The 22,243-nt window shown below is 36.3% G+C and overlaps 1 protein-coding gene across 8 annotated transcripts in view; it reads left to right on the forward strand.

Annotated features, from left to right (window-relative positions):
* BMAL2 (basic helix-loop-helix ARNT like 2) overlaps positions 1-22,243 on the forward strand; it is a 99,195-nt gene that overhangs the window by 21,014 nt on the left and 55,938 nt on the right. For 7 of the 8 annotated variants that reach the window (XM_060111989.1, XM_060111995.1, XM_060111990.1 and 4 more), the window contains exon 2: positions 19,575-19,725. In XM_060111989.1, the coding sequence (XP_059967972.1) occupies positions 19,575-19,725 (151 nt within the window). Of the gene's footprint in view, positions 1-255; positions 322-19,574; positions 19,726-22,243 lie in introns of all 8 variants that reach the window. The other variant, XM_060111992.1, reaches the window with a different exon arrangement.

Genomic DNA, 22,243 nt, shown 5'->3' on the forward strand with positions numbered 1-22,243 from the left:
GATGGGAGAGCAGTTTGCTGCTGAGAGTCTCTGAGTGATGGAGATCAAAGCCTTCCCTTTGGGAAGCCTGTCAAATAGCTGAAGCTGTGACTCTCCAACTTCACAAATGATGATATATGTAACAAGTTTCTACTGAAGAGCTGTAAGGGTTGGAAAAAAAAATGTTTATGGAAAGGGGCCAGACAGACTCCCAGGCAGAAGGGCAACGTGGGTATCAACCAAGAGTAAAGCACTTTCAACCTCTCTGGTCCACAGGTCAGGTTGAAATTCCAGACCCTCTGTGTGGAGAAAAGGGAACCCTCCTACACTGTCAGCGGGAATGTAAGTTGGTACAACCATTATGGAGAACAGTATGGAGGTTCCTCAGAAAACTAAAAACAGAATTACCATATGATACAGCAATCCCACTCCTGGGAATATACCCAGACAAAACTGTAATTCAAAAAGATACATGCACCCCTCTGTTCGTAGCAGCACTGTTCACAATAGCCAGAACATGAAAATGACGTAAATGTCCATTGACAGGTGAATGGATAAAGAAGATGTGGTACATATATGCAATGGAATACTACTCAGCCATAAAAAAGAACAAAATAATGCCATTTGCAGCAACATGGATGCAACTAGAGATTATCATACAAATTTAAGTAAGTCAGAAAGAGAAAGGCAAATATATGATATCACTTATATGTGGAATCTAAAATATGGCACAAATGAACACAACTACAAAACAGAAACAGCCTCATGGACATAGAGAACAGACTTGTGGTTGCCAGGGAAGAGGAGGGGATGGAGAGGGGTGGACTGGGAGTTTGGGGTTGGTGGATGCAAACTATTACATTTACAATGGATAAAAAACAAGGTCCTAATGTACAGCACAGGGAGCTGTACACAATACCTGTGATAAACCATAATGGACAAGAATATTAAAAAAGAATGTCTCTGTGTACAACTGAGTCGCTTTGCTGTACAGCAGAGATTGCCACAGCATTGTAAATCAACTATACGTCATTAAAAGTTTTTATATTTCAAAAAAAAAAGGAAAAGAGTGCATGTGAATTAAACATACATAAATAAGACCAAAATTAAAATAAAATTCCAGACCCTCTGACTTTAGATTAAATAACAGGGCAAATACCAAGTAGAGCGTTCTTCAAATGCAGCAACTGGACGGTGCTACAAGAAAATAATAAGCACTTCCTAGAATACAACTTCTATCAGCCCCTGAAACTTCTTCCTCCAAACCACACCCACTCGCCAAAGGTGTTGCACTTTTCAACAAACAGAAGAGGGGGGTACCAGTGACGCAGGCTGCTATCATAGGGAGAAACGTTAAATGTCATTTTTTTGACATGTAAAAACAGGATGCTAATTTATTAGTGAATGCGAAGTGTCTCCCTCATAAGACTTTGTCTGGGTGTCCACGTGGTTTCCTTCATTTTCTCCCTGTAGATAGACCCACGTAGAAATCTTGCCTTTGAATTAACGTTCAGATTCTCCTCTTCCACGGTGACTGAGGCTGAGATGGTGGAAGAACCAGGTTATCACAGGTGCAATTCTTCCAGAATAGGAAGGCATGCAATGGAGTGTGAAATTGAGTACCCTTCAAAAAGAGTAGGGGTGTTTGAAGTGTGAAGATTCTGTTGACAAGTCCTGTTGAAGAGAATGGATGGAAATTTGGAAAATTACCTAATTAGGCTCTTGTATCTCAACACCCACTATGAGCCCCCATTTTGAGCAAGATATTCTGCTGGCTTCAGTTAAGACCAGTCTGGCTAAATATCTGCTTTTCTTCAGGGTTTGCTTGGCTGTTTGGATTGAAACTCAGGAAGGGTGGTCATGGGGGACGCACTTGCCTGCCTTTTCCAAGTGTAGTAAGGATTCATGGATAAATAAATCTTGATGGACTTGCATGAAATATCAATGAATCCTTTTTTTATACATTTTTGAAATAAATTTATTTTATTTATTTATTTTTGGCTGCAATGGGTCTTCTTTGCTGTGCATGGGCTTTCTCTAGTTGCGGCGAGCAGGGGCTACTCTTCGTTGTGGTGTGCAGTTTCTCATTGCAGTGGCTTCTCTTGTTAAGGAGCTCGGGTTCTAGGCGCGTGGGCTACAGTAGTTGTGGCATGCAGGATCAGTAGTTGTGGCTCATGGGCTCTAGAGCACAGGCTCGGTAGTTGTGGTGCACGGGCTTCGTTGCTCCACGGAATGTGGGATCTTCTTGGACCAGGGATCGAACCCTTGTCTCCTCCATTGGCAGGCGGATTCTTAACCACTGTGCCACCAGGGAAGTCCAAAATATCAGTGAATCTAAACCTCATCCCTATTTTGAATTTTCTTGGGAAGCTGCATTTCTGGATGGTGCATGATGATTAGGTATCTGGTTTCTAGTCTGATAGGTGTTCTGTCAATTTAGTGTGCATTTAGTTTCATGTGTGAGAAGGTAAAATTTGTTTTGAAAAAGTCCAATTTTACTGATCAGAGTCATATCAGCAGATGCATTTTCTAACACCTGACTTTGATATGTTTTTTGGATTCATTACCTAAACGTCATTTTTAATGATAGCATAGGATTATACTAAATGCATTTGTTTCACCTCCTGTTCATGGTGTTCTCTTAGTCTGAAATACCCATACAAAAAATGCTTTCAAATGTTACTCCTTTCCCAAAACAGAATTAAGTGCGCTTCCCTCTGTGTTCTGGCAGCATAAACTTATAAACCTGTGCCTCCATCTAGGTCTAATTGCATTCAGTATTTGATTTCTGTGTCTGTGCACCTGCATATGCACAAACATATACAGGATCATAAGCTTCTTAAGGGCAGGTACTAAATCTTAACCCTTTTAGACATATTGTCCACCTGGGTTAAACTCTTGAAAAATATTGTGGAATACTAGTGTGTTTTTAACCTCTGCTGAGCAAAAGCTTTTTCATAATTTGTATATATATAGCGAGTTGGTATTTTTCCTGAATAGTGCCAACTAGTACTGCATTTTTATTATTGACTAAGCATCTTACAGTAATTTGTCAGTGGTAAGAAACAGTATTTGGTTTCCATTGTAATGCATTAGCACAAACCTGTGAAACAACTACTGCTTGTTACTCCAGAAAGCTACTTCCGATTGCCAAATCTCATGCCACACAGTGCCTTCTTTTTTTCCAGCGGACGATCAGGTATATTTTTCCTTTTGTGGAAGAAAAATGGTAAAAATGAAGTAATGGTAGGGATTAGGCCTCCTTGTTTGTGAAGTAGGTACAGTGGGGATTTTGCATATTCCTTATTCTGGGAATTTCATCATCCCAGCAGCCCATCCCATACATGAATCTGGAAATCCTGATTTTATACCTCTTTCAGATTCTCTTTTGAATGAAATGAAATGTGGGGTAATGAAATGAAATGTGATTCATTCCTTCAGCAAACCCTAAACACCATATGTCAAGCCCTGTGCTAAGATTTGGAGCTAAAAAATGACATGATTCTGAAAGCTTTCCAGTGATGGAGTTTACAGCCTAAATAGAGGATCTCATAAATCTTTCCCCTGCCTCTTCTTCTGTGGATTCCATGAGCTGAACACCATTTGGCATCCTGAAGAATAGGATCTTAATGAGGCAACAAAAAGCACCAGAAGCAATTAAACTTAAAGTGAAAGCATTTAGTACTGAGAAGGACACAGAAACCAATTCTGCGGTATTATTGAAAAAAGTGCATAACCTGAATTTAGTCATGAGGGAATAACAGAAAGAGTTAAACTGAAAGACAGTCTATACAATACCTGCCCAGTGCCCTTCAAAAATCTCAAGAAAGACGAAAGAAAACCAGATGTTCAAAGAAAACTGAGGACAAATAATAGATACTTAAATGTATCATGTGATCCTGGATTGGATTCTGGACATTAGGGGGAAAATTGGCAAAATTTGAATAAGGTGTATAAATTAAATAATAATACTACATCAGTGTTAATATCCTGGTCTTGATAATTAGACTGGAGTTAACTAAGACATTACCATTTGGGGAATCTGATTGAAGGGTATATGGGAATTCTTTGTATTATTTTTACAAGTTTGAAATTATTTCAAAATTAAAAGTTTAACTTTTTTAATTAAAAAAAGATTCAAAGACATTTAACTCAGTTCCTTTTCTTGACTGACACCTTAAGCATCTGCAGTGGTTCATCAACAATGGACTCTTTTTGAATGAAAAGAAATGACAGTTTAAGAGGCCTCTGGGACAACATCAAGCGCACTAATATTCACATTATACGGGTCCCAGAAGGAGAAGAGAGAGAAAGTGGCTGAGAACATATTTGAAGAAATAATAGCTGAAAACTTCCCTAACCTGGGAAAGGGAACAGTCACCCAAGTCCAAGAAGTACAGAGAGTCCCATACAGAATTAACCCAAAGAGGAACAAACCAAGACATATTGTAATTAAAATGAGAAAAATTAAAGATAAAGAGAGAATATTACAAACAGCAAGGGAAGAGCAACAGCATACAAGGGAACTCCCATAAGGCTTTCAGCTGACTTTTCAATAGAAACTCTACAGACCATAAAGGAGTGGCATGATATATCTACAGTGATGAAAGGGAAAAACCTAAAACCAAGAATATTCTACCCAGCAAGTCTCTCATTCAGATTGGATGGAGAGATCGAAAGCTTTACAGACAAAAGCTAAGAGTTCAGCACCACCAAGCCAGCTTTACAAAAAATGTTGAAGGAACTTCTCTAAGTGAAAAAGAAAAGGCCACAACTAGAAACATGAAAATTACAAAATGAAAAGCTCACCAGTAACAGCAGACACACAGTAAAGGTAAGAAATCATCCACACACAAAGCTAGTAGGAAGGTTAAAAGACAAAAGTAGTAAAATCATCTCTATCCACAATAAGCAGTTAAGGGATACACAAAACAATTAGATGTAAAATGTGATACCAAAAACATTAATTATGAGGGGAGGAGAGTACAAATGCAGGGTTGTTAAAATGCATTTTAATTAAGAGACCAGCAACTTAAAACAACCATAGATAGATAGATAGATAGATAGATAGATAGATAGATAGATAGCTATATAAAAACTCATGGTAACCACAAATCAAAAATCTATAATAGATATACACACAAAAAAAGAAAAATGAATCCAAACATAACACTAAAGATAGTCATCATCACAAGAGAAGAGAACAAAAGAAGGGAAAAAAAGACCTACAAAATAACCCCAAAACAATTAACCAAATAGCAGTAAGAATATACATATCAATAATTACCTTAAATGTAAATGGATTATATGCTCCAATCAAAAGACATAGAGTGGCTAAATGAATACCAAAAAAGACCTGTATATATGCTGCCTACAAGAGACTCAATTTGATTCTAAAGACACACACAGACTGAAGGTGAGGGAATGGAGAAAGGTAATCTGTGCAAATGGAAGTCAAAAGAAAGGTGGAGTAGCAATATTTATATCCAACAAAAGAGACTTTAAAACAAAGACTGTTAAAAGAGACAAAGAAGGGCACTACATAATTATCAAGTGATCAGTCAAGAAGAAGATATAACAATTGTAAATATATATGTGCCTGACATAGGAGCACCGAAATATATAAGGCAAATATTAATGGATGTAAAAGGAGAAATTGGCAGTAACACAATAATAGTAGGGGGCTTTAACACTCCACTTACATCAATAGACAGATCATCCAGATGGAAAATCAATAAGGAAACCTTGGCCTTAAATGACACATCAGAACAGATGGACTTAATTGTTATATATAGGGAGAGCATTGCATCTGAAAGCAGCAGAATACACATTCTTTTCAAGTGCACATGGAACATTCTCCAGGATAGATTACATGCTAGGCCACAAAACAAGCCTCAGTAAATTTAAGAAAATTGAAAACACATCAAGCATCTTTTCTGACCACAATGCTATGAGACTAGAAATCAACTGCAAGAAAAAAATTACAAAAACACAAACATTTGGAGGCTAAAACAATATGCTACTAAACAACCAAGGGATCACTGAAGAAATCAAAGAGGAGACAAATGAAAACAAACACATGACAATCTAAAACCTAGGGGATGCAGCAAAAGTAGTTCTAAGAGGGAAGTTTATAGTGATACAAGCCTACCTCAGGAAAGGAGAAAAATCTTAAATAAACAACCTAACCTTACACCTAAAGCAACTAGAGAAAGAAGAACAAACAAAACCCAAAATTAATAGAAGGAAAGAAATCATAAAGATCAGAGCAGAAATAAATGAAATAGGGACAAATACAGAAAAGACCAATGGAACTAAAAGCTGTTTCTTTGAAAAGATAACAAAATCGATAAACCTTTAACCAGATTCATCTAGAAAAAAAGGGGGAGGGCCCAAATCAACAAAATCAGAAATGAAAAAAAAGAAGTTACAACCAACACCACAGAAATACCAAGGATCATAAGAGACTGCTAAGAACAACACTATGTCAATAAAATGGACAACCTAGAAGAAATGGACAAATTCTTAGAAAGGTGCAAATCTCCCAAGACTGAACCAAAAGGAAATAGAAAATATGAACAGACCAATTACCAGTACTGAAATTGAATCAGTAATTTTAAAACTCCCAACAAACAAAAGTCCAGGACCAGGTGGCTTCACAGGTGGATTCTACCAAACATTCAGAGAAGAGTTAACATCTATCCTTCTCAAACTATTCCAAAAAGTTGTAGAGGAAGGAACACTCTTGAACTTACTCTGTGAGCCCAGCATCACCCTGATACCAAAAGCAGACAAAGATATCACAAAAAAAGAAAATTTCAGTCCCATATCAACTGATGAACATACATACAAAAATCCTCAACAAAATACTAGCAAACCGAATCCAACAATAGATTAAAAGAATCATACACAATGATCAAGTGGGATTTATCCCAGGATGCAAGAATTTTTTAATATTCACAAATCAATGTGATATACCACATTAACAAATTGAAGAATTAAAAACCATATGAACATCTCAATAGATATAGAAAAAGCCTTTGACAAAATTCAACATCCATTTATGATAAAAAAAAAACCTCTCAGGAAAGTGGGCATAGAGGAAACATACCTCAACATAATAAAGGCCATATATGACAAACCCATAGCTAACATCATCCTCAGTGATGAAAAGCTGAAAGCAGTTCCTCTAAGATCAGGAACAAGACAAGGATGCCCACTCTCACCACTTTTATTCAATATAGTACTGGAAGTCCTAGCTACAAAATCAGACAAGAAAAAGAAATAAAAGTCATCCAGATTGGAAAAGAAGAAGTAAAACTGTCACTCTTTGCGGATGACATCCTACTACACATAGAAAATCCTAAAGATGCCATCAGAAAACTACTAGAGCTCATCAATGAATTTGGTGAAGTTGCAGGATACAAAATTAATGTACAGAAATGTTGCATTTCTATACAGTAACAAACTATTGGAGAAATTAAAGAAACAATCCCATTTATCATTGCATCAAAAAGAATAAAATACCTACGAATAAACCTACCTAAGAGGTAAAAGATCTGTACTCAGAAAACTATAAGACACTGATGAAAGAAATTGAAGATGACACAAACAGAAAGCTATACCATGTTCTTGGATTGGAATAATTAATATTATTAAAGTGACCATACTACCCAAGGCAGGCTGCAGATTCAGTGTAATCCCTTTCAAAATATCAGTGGCATTTTTCACAGAACTAGAACAAATAATTTTAAAGTTTGTATGGAGACACAGAAGACTTCGAATAGCCAAAACAGTCTTTAGAAAAGAGAACAGTGGTGGAGAAATCACACTCCCTGTCTTCAGACTATACTACAAAGCTACACTATTCAAGATAGTATGGCACTGGTACAAAAACAGACACATAGATCATTGGAACAGATAAGAGAGCCCAGAAATAAACCCACACACTTATTGTAAATATATGACAAAGGAGGCAAGAATATACAGTGGAGAAAAGACAGTCTCTTCAATAAGTGGTACTGGGAAAACTGGACAGCTACTTGTAAAAGAGTGAAATTAGGGCTTCCCTGGTGGCGCAGTGGTTGAGAGTCCGCCTGCCAATGCAGGGGACACGGGTTCGTGCCCTGGTCCAGGAGGATCCCACATGCCGCGGAGCATCTAGGCCCGTGAGCCATGGCCGCTGAGCCTGCGCGTCCGGAGCCTGTGCTCCGCAATGGGAGAGACCACAACAGTGAGAGGCCCGCGTACCGCAAAAAAAAAAAAAAAAAAAAAAAAATGAAATTAGAACATTCTCTAACACCATATACAAAAATAAACTCAAAATGGATTAGAGACCTAAGTGTAAGACTGGAAATCGTAAAATTTCTATAAGAGAACATAGGCAGTATACTCTTTGACATAAATTGTAGCAGTTTTTTTGGATCTGGCTCCAAAAGCAAAGAAAATAAAAGCAAAAATAAACAAGTGGGACCTAGTTAAACTTAAAAGCTTTAGCCCAGCAAAGGAAACCATCAACAAAGCAAAAAGACAACCTACTGAATGGGAGAAGATATTTGCAAATGATATGACTGATGAGGGGTTAATATTCAACATATATAAATAGCTCATACAACTCAACATAAAAAAAACAAACAACCAGATTAAAAAATGGGCAGAAGAACTGAATAGACATTTTTTCCAAAGAGGACAACAGGCACATGAAAAGATGCTCAACATTGCTAATCATCTGGGAAATGCAAATCAAAACCACAATGAGATATCACCTCACACCTGTCAGAATGGCTATCATTAAAACTACCACAAGTAACAAGTGTTGCCAAGGACGGGGAGAAAAGGGAACCCTTGTACACTACTGGTGGGAATGTAAATTGGTGCAGCCACTGTGGAATATAGTATGGAGGTTTTGCAAAAAGCTAAAAATCGAACTATCATATGAACCAGCAATTCCACTCCTGGGTTTTTTTTTTTTTTTTTTTTTTTTTTTTTCCGGCCGTGCCACCCAGTTTATGGGATTTTAGTTCCCCAACCAGGGATTGAACCTGGGCCCTTGGCAGTGAAAAGCATGGAGTCCTAACCACTGGACTGCCAGGGAATTCCCCACTCCTGGGTATTTATCTGGAAAAAAACAAAAAACACTGATTCAAAAAGATACATGCACCCAATGTTCATAGAAGCATTCTTTACAATTATCAAGATACGGAAGCAACTTAAATGTCCATCAAGAGATGAATGGATAAAGAAGATATGATACACACACACACACACACACACAATGGACTACTACTCAGCCATAAAAAAGAATGAAATTTTGCCATTTGCAGCAACATGGATGGACTTGGAGGGTATTATGCTAAGTCAAATAAGTCAGACAGAGAAAGACAAATATCATATGATATCACTTACGTGGAACCAAAAAAATAGAACCAACTAGTGAATGTAACCAAAAACAATGCAGACTCCCAGATATAGAGAACAAACTAGTGGTCACCAGTAGGGAGGGGGAGAGGGGGGAGGGACACTATAGGAGTTGAGCATCTAGAGGTACAAAGTATTATGTATAAAATAAGCTACAGTGGTATAGTGTACAACACAGGGAATGTAGCCAATATCTTATAATAACTGGAGATGGAATATAAGCTTTAAAAATTGTGAATCACTATATTGTACACCTGTAACTTATGTAATACCGTACATCAACTATACTTTTCTTTATATTTATTTTTGGCTGCATTCGGTCTTCGTTGCTGCACACGGGCTTTTCTCGTTGCAGCGAGCAGGGGCTACTCTTCGTTGTGGTGCGCAGGCTTCTCATTGCGGTGGCTTCTCTTGTTGCAGAGCACAGGCTTTAGGTGCGTGGACTTCAGTAGTTGCAGCACGCAGGCTCAGTAGTTGCGGCGCTCGAGCTTTAGGGCCTGCGGGCTTCAGTAGTTGTGGTGCATGGGCTCTAGAGTGCAGGCTCAGTAGTTGTGGCACCCGGGCTCAGTTGTTCCGTGGCATGTGTGATCTTCCTGGACCGGGGATTGTACCTGTGTCCTCTGCATTGGCAGGCAGATTCTTAACCACTGCAACACCAGGGAAGTCCCTCTATCAGCTATGCTTCAATTTTTTAAAATTTTCCTTTGGAAAACAAAATGTAAAACAAAATAAAAACACTGGACTCAAATTTCTCTGGACTAATTACTTAGCATCATTAAACTTTTGGCTTTCAAACAGATTTCAAATACATTATTTGATTCCCAAAAGAAACCATGAGGTTTGCAGGAAATTACTTCTGTATCAAAGAAATAGGCTCAGATATGTTAAATGACTTGTCCAAAGGAAAAAAAAACACCAGTTTATAGTGTGAAAGCGTCGAATCCTAGACACTAGACCACCAGGTGCCTCAGCTTACAGTGTGTAGACCAGATTAAAAAGATTTTGTGGGCATAGACTCTCAGAAGATAAGAAGCAAAGGCCACTTCCATTTTTTAAGGAAGTAATTTAAGTGTTTACATTGAAAAAATGGTTTTTAACAACAAAAATTATTCATGGAATAATTTAAATTTTACATAAATTTTAACATGCAGCACACTGGCAAGGAACAAGGTAATGGGACAAAATTTTTTGTTTTTAAAGAAGTATATTTTTTCCATTCTGCCACTGCACCTCTGTGAATCAAATATGTGTGCACATGTATATGTATGTGTGTAAATATATATATGTATGTATATGTATGTGTGTAAATATATTCTCTCAAGCATAACGTCAAATTTTAAAGTTGAACCTCTTTGTAACTATGGGCCTAAGCCACGTGGCTACTTGGTCTCCCCTGCTTATGGCTCCTAAGCAGCAGCTCATTTCCCACAATTTATTTCCATGCTTGAGGAGTTGATACTAAATACTTTAAATTATTGTTAGATTGATTACCATCGCCAGGGAGATGCACGTAGAGTGGAGCGAGATTTACTGTGGATCTCATTTTAAATAAAACCACAAACTTCCTTTGTAAAAGATAATCACAATATCTTTTTTCAATCTAAATTCTGCGTTATTTTACCGAGTGTTAAATAACACAAATTACTTTCGCCATTGAGAAGTGACCCAATTTGGCGAGGAAAGACAATACCAAAGTGTTAAATCATACCTCCAAAATGAGTTATATAAAAGCAGAGTTAAATTTCAGTTCTCAATGCATGATCTCATCTTCTACGTAAGTATATGTGGAGGCTGAAAGTAAAGTAAACTGGAAGGTTAAAAAGAAAGCTTTACTCTTTAAATTGTGAGTCACCTAACAAATAAAAATCCACTACATGAATTGTTTCCAAGGAACAGATCCTTTCTTCCAGAACTACGTAATCCCGTTAGCCCATTTTTTTCTTTTGTTTACAGAAAGCCCTGTTTTGAATACACTTCTACTGACATAGCTTCATAATGGAACATAGCTAATTATGGGGCAATACTCCCCCACCCATTAAGGAATATAAAAATAAGCTCCTTAGGTGATTCAGATTTTGATTTTGTGAAAAGGAGTATATCATTCTGCCTGCCTAAAGATAGTCCATTTCTTATTTTCAAGGTTAATAAGGAAGTAGGATTGACGTGGAGATCATGCCTTCTAGAATGAGAGGCAAAAAGGGATCTTCATTTTATTTCTGTTTTGAACTTATGTGAGGGAAAGAGCGTGCCTGCTTGAGTCTGTGTTGGGGGGTGGGAGGGAAATGGGAGGGGTCTAATATTACATAGTGAATTGTTCCTATTGATCTGCTATTTAATAAATTTCCCCACATTTTTCTCTGGAGACAGATGGTGTTCTGCCATTCAAAATACATTAGAACGAAGTCTAGGGTCTGAAACCGTAATTAATCTCATGTGGTACCTGATGGTCCCGAATTGGTCCCATGAAGAGAGTCCAGGCCTAAGAGTCTTGGGATATAGTAAATTAGAAACTTCCTTCCCAATGATCATTGGTAAAGTTATTCTCCTCACTTCTTTATGGTGGGATCCATTATACCTACAGGGGACTGTAAAAATTACATATGTAGTTAAAAGGATGAAAACAAAACAATTCTCTGTGAACCCACACCTAGGTTAAGAAGTGGAACATGAATTCCTTAGAAGTACCTGTATGGAGGGTAGACAGCAGATGCAAGCAGAACTACAATCCTGCAGCCGGTGGAACAAAAACCACATTCACAGAAAGATAGACAAGATGAAAAGGCAGAGGGCTATGTACCAGATGAAGGAACAAGATAAAACCCCAGAAAAACAACTAAATGAAGCAGAGATAGGCAACCTTCCAGAAAAAGAATTCAGAATAATGATAGTGAAGATGATCCAGGACCTCAGAAAAAGAATGGAGGCAAAGATCGAGAAGATGCAAGAAATGTTTAACAAAGACCCAGAAGAATTAAAGAACAAACAAACAGAGATGAACAATACAATAACTGAAATGAAAACTACACTAGAAGGAATCAACAGCAGAATAACTGAGGCGGAAGAACAGATGAGTGACCTGGAAGACAGAATGCTGGAATTCACTGCTGCGGAAAAGAATAAAGAAAAAAGAATAAAAAGAAATGAAGACAGCCTAAGAGACCTCTGGGACAACATTAAACGCAACAACATTCGCATTATAGGGTCCAAGAAGGAGAAGAGAGAGAAAGGACCCGAGGAAATATTTGAAGAGATTATAGTTGAAAACTTCCCAGCATGGGAAAGGAAATAGCTACCCAAGTCCAGGAAGCGCAGCGAGTCCCATACAGGATAAACGCAAGGAGAAACACACCGAGACACATAGTAATCAAATTCACAAAAATTAAAGACAGAGAAAAATGATTGAAAGCAGCAAGGGAAAAACGACAAATAATATACAAGGGAACTCCCATAAGGTTAATGGCTGATTTCTCAGCAGAAACTCTACAAGCCAGAAGGGAGTGGCATGATATACTTAAAGGGATGAAAGGGAAGAACCTACAACCAAGATTACTCTACCCGGCAAGGATCTCATTCAGATTCACTGGAGAAATCAAAAGCATTACAGACAAGCAAAAGCTAAGAGAATTCAGCACCACCAAACCAGCTCTACAACAAATGCTAAAGGAACTTCTCTAAGTGGGAAATACAAGAGAAGAAAAGGACCTACAAAAACAAACCCAAAACAATTAAGAAAATGGTCATAGGAACATATATATCGATAATTACCTTAAACGTGAGTGGATTAAATGCTCCAATCAAAAGACACAGGCTTGCTGAATGGATACAAAACCAAGAACCATATACATGCTATCTACAAGAGACTCACTTCAGACCTAGGGACACATACAGAGTGAAAGTGAGGGGATGGAAAATGATATTCCATGCAAATGGAAATCAAAACAAAGCTGGAGTAGCAATACTCATATCAGATAAAATAGACTTTAAAATAAAGAATGTTACAAGAGACAAGGAAGGACACTACATAATGATCAAGAAATCAATCCAAGAAGATGTAACAATTATAAATATATATGCACCCAACATAGGAGCACCTCGATACATAAGGCAACTGCTAACAGCTATAAAACAGGAAATCGACAGTAACACAATAATAGTGGGGGACTTTAACACCTCACTTACACCAATGGACAGATTTCCAAAATGCAGATAAATAAGGAAACAGAAGCTTTAAATGACATAATAGAACAGATAGATTTAATTGATATTTATAGGACATTCCATCCAAAAACAGCAGATTACACTTCCTTCTCAAGTGCGCACAGAACATTCTCCAGGATAGATCACATGTTGGGTCACAAATCAAGCCTCAGTAAATTTAAGAAAATTGAAATCATATCAAGCAACTTCTCTGACCACAACACTATGAGATTAGAAATGAATTACAGGGAAAAAATGTAAAAAACACAAACACATGGAGCGTAAACAATACGTTACTAAATACCCAAGAGATCACTGAAGAAATCAAAGAGGAAATCAAAAAATACCTAGAGACAAATGACAATGAAAACACGATGATCCAAAACCTATGGGATGCATCAAAAGCAGTTCTAAGAGTAAAATTTATAGCTATACAAGCCTACCTCAAGAAACAAGAAAAATCTGAAATAAACAATCTGACCTTACACCTAAAGGAACTAGGGAAAGAAGAACAAACGAAACCCAAAGTTAGCAGAAGGAAAGAAATCATAAAGATCAGAGCAGAAATAAATGAAATAGAAGCAAAGATCAATAAAACTAAAAGCTGGTTCTTTGAGAAGATAAACAAAATTGATAAACCATTAGCCAGCTTGTCAAGAAAAAGAGGGAGAGGACTCAAATCAATAAAATTAGAGATGTAAAAGGAGAAGTTACAACAGACACCACAGAAATGCAAAGCATCCTAAGAGACTACTACAAGCATCTCTATGCCAATAAAATGGACAACCTGGAAGAAATGGACAAATTCTTAGAAAGGTATAACATTCCAAGACTGAACCAGGAAGAAATAGAAAATATGAACAGACCAATCACAAGTAATGAAATTGAAAGTGTGATTAAAAATCTTCCAAGAAGCAAAAGTCCAGGACCAGATGTCTTCACAGGTGAATTCTATCAAACATTTAGAGAACAGCTAACACCTATCCTTCTCAAACTCTTCCCAAAAATTGCAGAGGGAGGAACACTCCCAAACTCATTCTATGAGGCCACCATCACCCTGATACCAAAACCAGACAAAGATCCTACAAAAAAAGAAAATTACAGACCAATATCACTGATGAATATAGATGCAAAAATCCTCAAAAAAATACTAGCAAACAGAATCCGACAACACATTAAAAGGATCATACACCACGATCAAGTGGGATTTATCCCAGGGATGCAAGGATTCTTCAATATATGCAAATCAATCAAGGTGATACACCATATTAACAAATTGAAGAATAAAAACCATATGATCATCTCAATAGATGCAGAAAAAGCTTTTGACAAAATTCAACACCCATTTATGATAAAAACTCTCCAGAAAGTGGGCATAGAGGGAACCTACCTCAACATAATAAAGGCAAAAAAAAAAAAAAGTACCCGTATATCCCTCACTGATTGCACCCCCCTTTCTTCTCCCAAAGAGAATTCTAACTTTTGTGTTAGCTGTTCCCTTTCTTTTCTATATAGTGAGGTAACCTATGTAGATGTCAGTAAAAACATATTAGTTAGTTTTACCTGCTTTTGAACTTTATACAGTTTTTTAAAAAAGATGCTACTGTTTTGGCTGTGACTTTTTTTTTTCTTACCTAGCATCATTATTTTGAGATTCATCCATGCTGAGTATATCAGTACTTTATTCATTTTTACTATTCTTGGTATTCCATTCAAAGAATAAACAATTTACCCATCTGTTGATGGAAATTATAGTTTCCAGTTCTCATTATTTTTTGTTGTTCAACTGCAAGCAATGCTGTGAATGTATTTCTTGTACATATCTCTTAAGATATATTAAGAGTTTCTCCGTATACTTAGAAGTGAAATGCTAAACCATATTATTTGCATGTGTTCTACTTTATTAAGTAATGCAAAAAAGGTTTCCAAAGTGTTGTAACAATGTACTTTCCCACCAACAGAGCATGACTGTTCCACTTCTCTTTCCATTGCTCTGTTTTCTCACTTACACTTGGTATCATCAGACTTTTCATTTGTAGCCATTAGATGGGTATATAGTCTATCACTATAGTTTACTTTGGGTTTTCCTGATTACTAATGAGATTATCTTTTCATTTTTGTATTGACAATTGGAATTTCTTTTATGAAGTGCCCATTAAAGTCTTTTATCCAGTTTTCTGCTGGGTTCTTGTGTTGGTCTTTTTCTTAATGATGCAAAGCCATTCTTTATACAGTCTACATGGTAACACTTTATTGTTTATGTGTGTAACAAACATCTTCTCCCAGTCTGTGACTTGCAGTTTTATTCTCTTTATAGTGTCTTTTGATCAACGTTAACTTAATTTTAAGAAGATTGAATTGATCAGTCTTCTCCTTTATTGTTTTTAGTTTTTGTTTTGGGAAATTCTTTCTACACCAATAACAAAGATATTCTTTCTCCTTCAGAGTATTTTCTGTTTATTTTGGCCTTTTACATTTAGGTCTTCAATCCAGTTGAATTGAGTGTTTATATTTGGTTTGGTTTTTATATTTGGCATATGGTAGTAGGAGATCTGGTTTTATTCTTTTCCATAGAGAAAATCAGTTGGCCCAGGACTGTTTATTAAAAAGGTGGTCTCCTCACATTGATCTGAACATTCCATCTCTGACATTTAGCAGATATCCATATTTACATGTCTGGGCTCTCCGTTCTTTTCCTTTGGTCTATCTCCACACCAATACCACACTGTCTTAATTGCCATAGCTTTATAATGTCTTGCTATATGAGAGGTCCAGTTCTCCCACATTTCCCTTGGCTGTTCATAACTCATGGCACTTCCATGTGCATTTTATATTCAGCTTGTGAAGTCCCACCAATAAAAAGAATATTTTGAGAGGAATTACACATGTATTTTAGGAGAATTGACATCTTTGATATTGAGACTTCCAGTCAATAAGCATCGTGTATGTTTCCATTTATTTGAATCTTTTTCAATATTTTAAATAAATTTTTATAATTTTCTCCAGAAAGACCTTGTATACTTTTATTAGGTCATACATTTATTCTAAATACATTTATTATTTAGGTACTCTATATTTTTTGAAGTTATTATAAGTTATGTTTTTTAAAATATCATTTTCTTATAGTTTGTTACTGGTGATTAGAAAAGCAGTTGATTTTTATATATTGACTTTACAAACAGCCAACCTTGATACACTCCCTAGTTTTAATAATTTATATGTTGATTATTTTGTGTTTTTTGTATTCTCAATCATGTTGTTTCCCAATAATGACAAATTTTTTTCTTCCTTTCCAATCCTTTACTTCATATATTGTTTTCTTGCCTTATTCTACTAGCATTTCTTCTAATACAGTGTTGAAAGGGGTACTGATAAAAGATCTTCTTGTTTCTGATTGTAAAAAGAATTCTTTCAGTGTTTCTTCGTTAATATTTCTGAATCTATTAGGATAATCATATTTTTCCACTAAGCTTCTATTGTGGTAAATTATATTCATTAATTTACTAATATTAAACCAGTCTTGTGTTCCTGGGATAAAGCTCTCTTGGTCATGGTGGGTTATTCTCTTTATACATTTCTGAATTTTGTTTGCTAATATTTTGTTAAGATTTTTGTATCTTTGTTCATGAATGAGATGGGCCTATAGTTATCCTTTCTTGTATTGCCATTGTTGAATTTTTTTTTTTTTTTTTTTTTTTTTTGCGGTATGCGGGCCTCTCACTGTTGTGGCCTCCCCCGTTGCGGAGCACAGGCTCCAGACGCGCAGGCTCCGGACGCGCAGGCCCAGCGGCCATGGCCCACGGGCCCAGCCGCTCCGCGGCATATGGGATCCTCCCAGACCGGGGCACGAACCCGTATCCCCTGCATCGGCAGGCGGACTCCCAACCACTTGCGCCACCAGGGAGGCCCGCCATTGTTGAATTTTAATATCAAATTTCTATAAGCCTCTTAAAAAGAGTTGAGTTTACTATATATTGGGATAGTATGTGTAAGAAAGAATATAGGAATATGCAGGTCTTTATTTCTCTTTGCTTCATTTTCTGTCAGTTAAAATTCTCTAGGGACAAATATATGATATATTTATATGTAGAATCTTAAAAGTAATACAAATAAATTTATTTACAAAGCAGACTCACAGACATAGAAAACAAACTTATAGTTACCAAAGACAGAGTGGGAGGAGGGATAAATTCGGAGTATGGGATTAACAGATACTCACTTCTATATATAAGATAGATAAACAACAAGGATTTACTGTATAGCAGAGGGAACTATATTCAATATCTTATAATAACCTCTAATGGAGAAGAACCTGAAAAAGTACATATATATATATGTACAATTGAATCGCTTTGCTGTACACCTGAAACTAACACAATTAGTGTGTCACAATTACATATTGTGAATTGACTATACCTCTAAAAAAAATTTCCTACGAATTTTTCCATTTCATCTAAATTTTCAAATTTTGAGAATAATGTTTTTCTAAATTCATGAGAATTTATCTTTTATATCTCTAGAGCATCTAAAATTATGACCCCATCTTCATTCCTATCTTTATTCATTTATTCCCTCTTTCCTTTTTTTGGAAAAATCTTGCCATAAGGTTATTAGAGTTTCCAGTGTTTTGGAAGAACCTATGTTTAGCTTTTTTGATCTGTACTAATCTGTATTCTACTTCATTATTTCTGGTATTATTTTAATGATTTCCTTTCTCCTAATTCTTTAGATTTATTTTAGTCTTCTTTTCCTAATTTCATAAAATAAATTATTAGCTCATTAAATTTCAATCTTTTTATGGTGTCTAGCATAATTACATTGTAATCAGAAAATGTTTCATGTATAATATCAATCTTTTTGGTCCAGTATAAATGCCCCACAGGTACCTCAAAACAAACAACATTGGATTTTGAAGCTGCTAGGTATAGTGGTCTATATATGTCTATCATATCAAGCTTGTCTCTTGTGTGGATCAGATTTCTTATATCATTATTTTTGAATGCTCACTCTATCAGTTACTGCTAGAGATGTGTTAAAAAGCTCCCACTCTTACTGTAAGATGTATTGCATTCTCCCTGTAAATATTGCTTATATATTTCAGTCTGTGTTATAAGGTGCAAATGAGTTTAAACTGGTTAGGTCAATTTTAATATGAGAAATATATTCAGAGAGGCCTACATTTAGACTATAAGTTATTTTTAGTTCAGTGATTCTGATTTTTACATTTTATAAAACATTTAGTAAACTACAGTTTAGACCAGAAGGATTTTACTATCATATTTAGCAATTCAGGGTTAAAAATATTCATGTCCCTTAACCTTGTTAACTCATTTCTGGGATGCTATCCCCCCAAAAGACAAAAAACTAGAAGATGAAAAGAAATAACTGGTAGATAAAAAGTTTTATACACATAGATAAAGGCACCAAACATATTTATGATAGTGAAAAAAACCCAAATATACATTCCAACGATAGAAGAGTGGTTAAGTAGCTATGACACAGCTATACAATGGTATATTATGCAGCCGTTAGAATCATTTATAAAGAGTTTGTAATAACACTAAAGTTATTATCACAATGATATGCAAATAATGCAGAGTATACACTATGACTTCAATTACTATAATAACAACTCTAGAAAAAATTCTACAAGGAAGTAATTGTACATAGTAATATTAGTTGGTGAGATTTGTTTTTCCCCCTTCCTTTCTACTTTTTTGTGTTTTCCATATTTCCTACAATATCCATATATTTTTTTTCCAATTAGGTAGGGAAAATAAACTTAAAAATATAGACTAACAATACATTTCTAACTAATATTTGGGTGTACATGATTAGTCTTTCATTCTGTGTTATGTTGCTGTTTAGTTGACACTTTAAAATATCAAAGTAAAAAGCCATTTAAAATGTGGGATATGGATATGTATAAAGTAAGAGTCAGTGTTTCAAATAGATGCTTTATTGTGCTTTATGTCTCATAGGTAAAGTGTTGATCGAAGGGAACCAGTGCATTCCTGCCATGGTTTCCAGTCATCTGAGCCCATGGACAAAACCAGCAACTATTGGATCCTTCAGCCCACATGTGACAGAGTTTCCAAGAAAACGAAAAGGGAGTGATTCAGACCCATCCCAGTAAGTGAATTTGTTCCTCTAACCCCAAGAAATCTTTGACTCCAGGGAAAAAAGAAAAATATTACTTTTTTTTCTTTTAAAAACAAATTAAAACCTTTAGTTTCTTTTTATTTATTTATTTTTTTATTGAAGTATAGTTGATTTACAATGTTGTTAGTTTCTGGTGTACAGCAGAGTGATTCAGTTATACATATACATACATATTCTTTTTCATATTCTTTTCTATTATGGTTTATCACAGGATATTGAATATAGTTCCCTGTGCTATACCATAGGACCTTGTTGTTTATCCATTCTATATGTAATAGTTTGCATCTGCTAGTCCTGAACTCCCAATCCAACCCTCCCCCTCCCCTTCCTTGGCAACCACAAGTCTGTTCTCAATGGCTGTGAGTCTATTTCTGTTTCATAGATAAGTTCATTTGTGTCATATTTTAGATTCCACATGTAAGTGATATCATATGATATCTTTCTCTTCCTGACTTACTTCGCTTAGTATGATAATCTGTAGGTCCATCCATGTAGCTGCAAAAGACATCATTTCATTGTTTTTTTACAGCTGAGTAATATTCTGTTGTGTATATATATACCACATCTCCTTTAGAAAAAGACTACTTTTTAAATCATTATTTTTAATTACATGGTAATTAAAATTTTGGATAGGGTCAATTATTTATCCACCCAGCTGCCACCTCTGTCACTGACTGATCCAACTCTGAAGGTTATTAGGTATCCAGGAAGGTCAACTGGAGGTTAATTTGCTTAACATCTATGGTCACAGGAAGATATTTGCCTTCCTAATTGAAATACTTGACTTTGAGGAGAACATCTTCTTGCACGTTTGGCTTACAATAATAATCACCACTTGCTTCTTTCCTTACTCATCATTCCTGTAACAACCAACCCTTGGTTATCTGTGGTGACTTTAATCAAATAAAACCCTTGTTTTCCCTGTTTAGTAAGCCAAGTAGATTATACAATCAATGTTGAGAATACTTACTATCTCCTGGTTCATTTTTATTGCCTAATGCAGCTTGCAGTCCCAAATATTCTTTAATGACCTCCCCAAGGCTGGGGGTTGATCAGTGGAAGTAATAGGGCACAGTAAATATAGCAATCTAGAGCAATTCATTTTAGGCTGGTACTTTATGTAAATCACGAATGAAGGGAAAAATCCTGAGTGGGGGACAGGATGAGGACATAATGAAACATCATAGCTCTTTATAACTCAGTTCTTCCCAGGACATTTTATATACTTTAGCTTCAGTTTCCAAGACAGCAGATTCAGTGTTATTCAAATATAAGTACTAACACACTTCCCAAGACACATATAAATGACTTAAAGATTATCTACTGTTTTTGGTTGTCTGTATTCTCTTAGTCTCTTCCAATAATGTGGATGATTGTAAATAACTACAGTTGATCAAGTGACAGTCTCTCTAGAACTGTTTGCTGTGCTACATCCTAGGTTATCAGTTGGTTAGTCCCCATTCACCTCGAGCTAGAAGTGACTGTCAGTCCTTTTTTATTTTCTTTAGAATCATAAGCACCATTGTTCTTTCTTAATATCTAAATAAGAATGTGGCTTTCAAGTGAGAACTAGAGTCGCATGATTTTAAGCCATGTAGGGGCATGGTTGAGACCTTACAGTGGTTTTGAGAGTGAATGGGAAAATGAGGGCAGTGACACGGAAAATACTAGAAACATGCAAAGTAATGACAGATAATGATTTTTTTGGCAGAAGGCAACACTAGAGATTATTTAGTCAATTACCCGCATTTTAGAAAATGAAGCAGCTGGAACTCAGAAATATCAAGTGCCTTGCCCAACATTATCCAGCTAGCTGGAATGCCTGATTGTCAGTGTGGTAGTTTCCTCATTACACCCTGGTTCCTGTTTCTCTGCAACTGGAGGGGAGGGTGCTTCTAGCACATGAGAACAACCATGCTGTCCATTTTCCAGCATGTCTGGTAGGGGTGACCCAAGGCCTCCCTCCTTCCAGGTGAGGAATCATGAAAGAAAAAGTGGTGGAAAAACTTTCTCAGAATCCCTTTTCCTATCTCCTTTCAACAAGGGTAGAAATATCAGCATCCAGTGGCAGCAGGTAAGTCCTGGACTATCATTTGACATAATTCCTACTTGAAGACGGCATATAGTAGCAGCAGAAAGAGAGCGTACACCCCACTGATTTGCTCATTATCTATCCCAGAGCCTCTCCATTCTAACCCAATCCTTTCATCCCACCACTTTCCATTCTCTCTAATGAAATGAGGGATGTCAAAGTACTTTATGGATTTTACAAAGTACTGACTGTATAGCATCCTTCCCAGAGACTCGGGGCATGAAGTTGATTTCATTGGTGGAGCCTCCAAGTGTTGGATATATTTAAACAAAGAAGAATATATGAGAAGGTTCACCCTTTCTGCAGCACCGTTGGGTTTGAGGGGAGAGCTGGTTCTTTAAAAGGGTCATTGATGAAGATTCCCTGGAATGTAGTCATTAACACTTACTGAGCACC

Source organism: Mesoplodon densirostris, chromosome 11, assembly GCF_025265405.1.
Source record: "Mesoplodon densirostris isolate mMesDen1 chromosome 11, mMesDen1 primary haplotype, whole genome shotgun sequence".
NCBI lineage: Eukaryota > Metazoa > Chordata > Mammalia > Artiodactyla > Ziphiidae > Mesoplodon > Mesoplodon densirostris.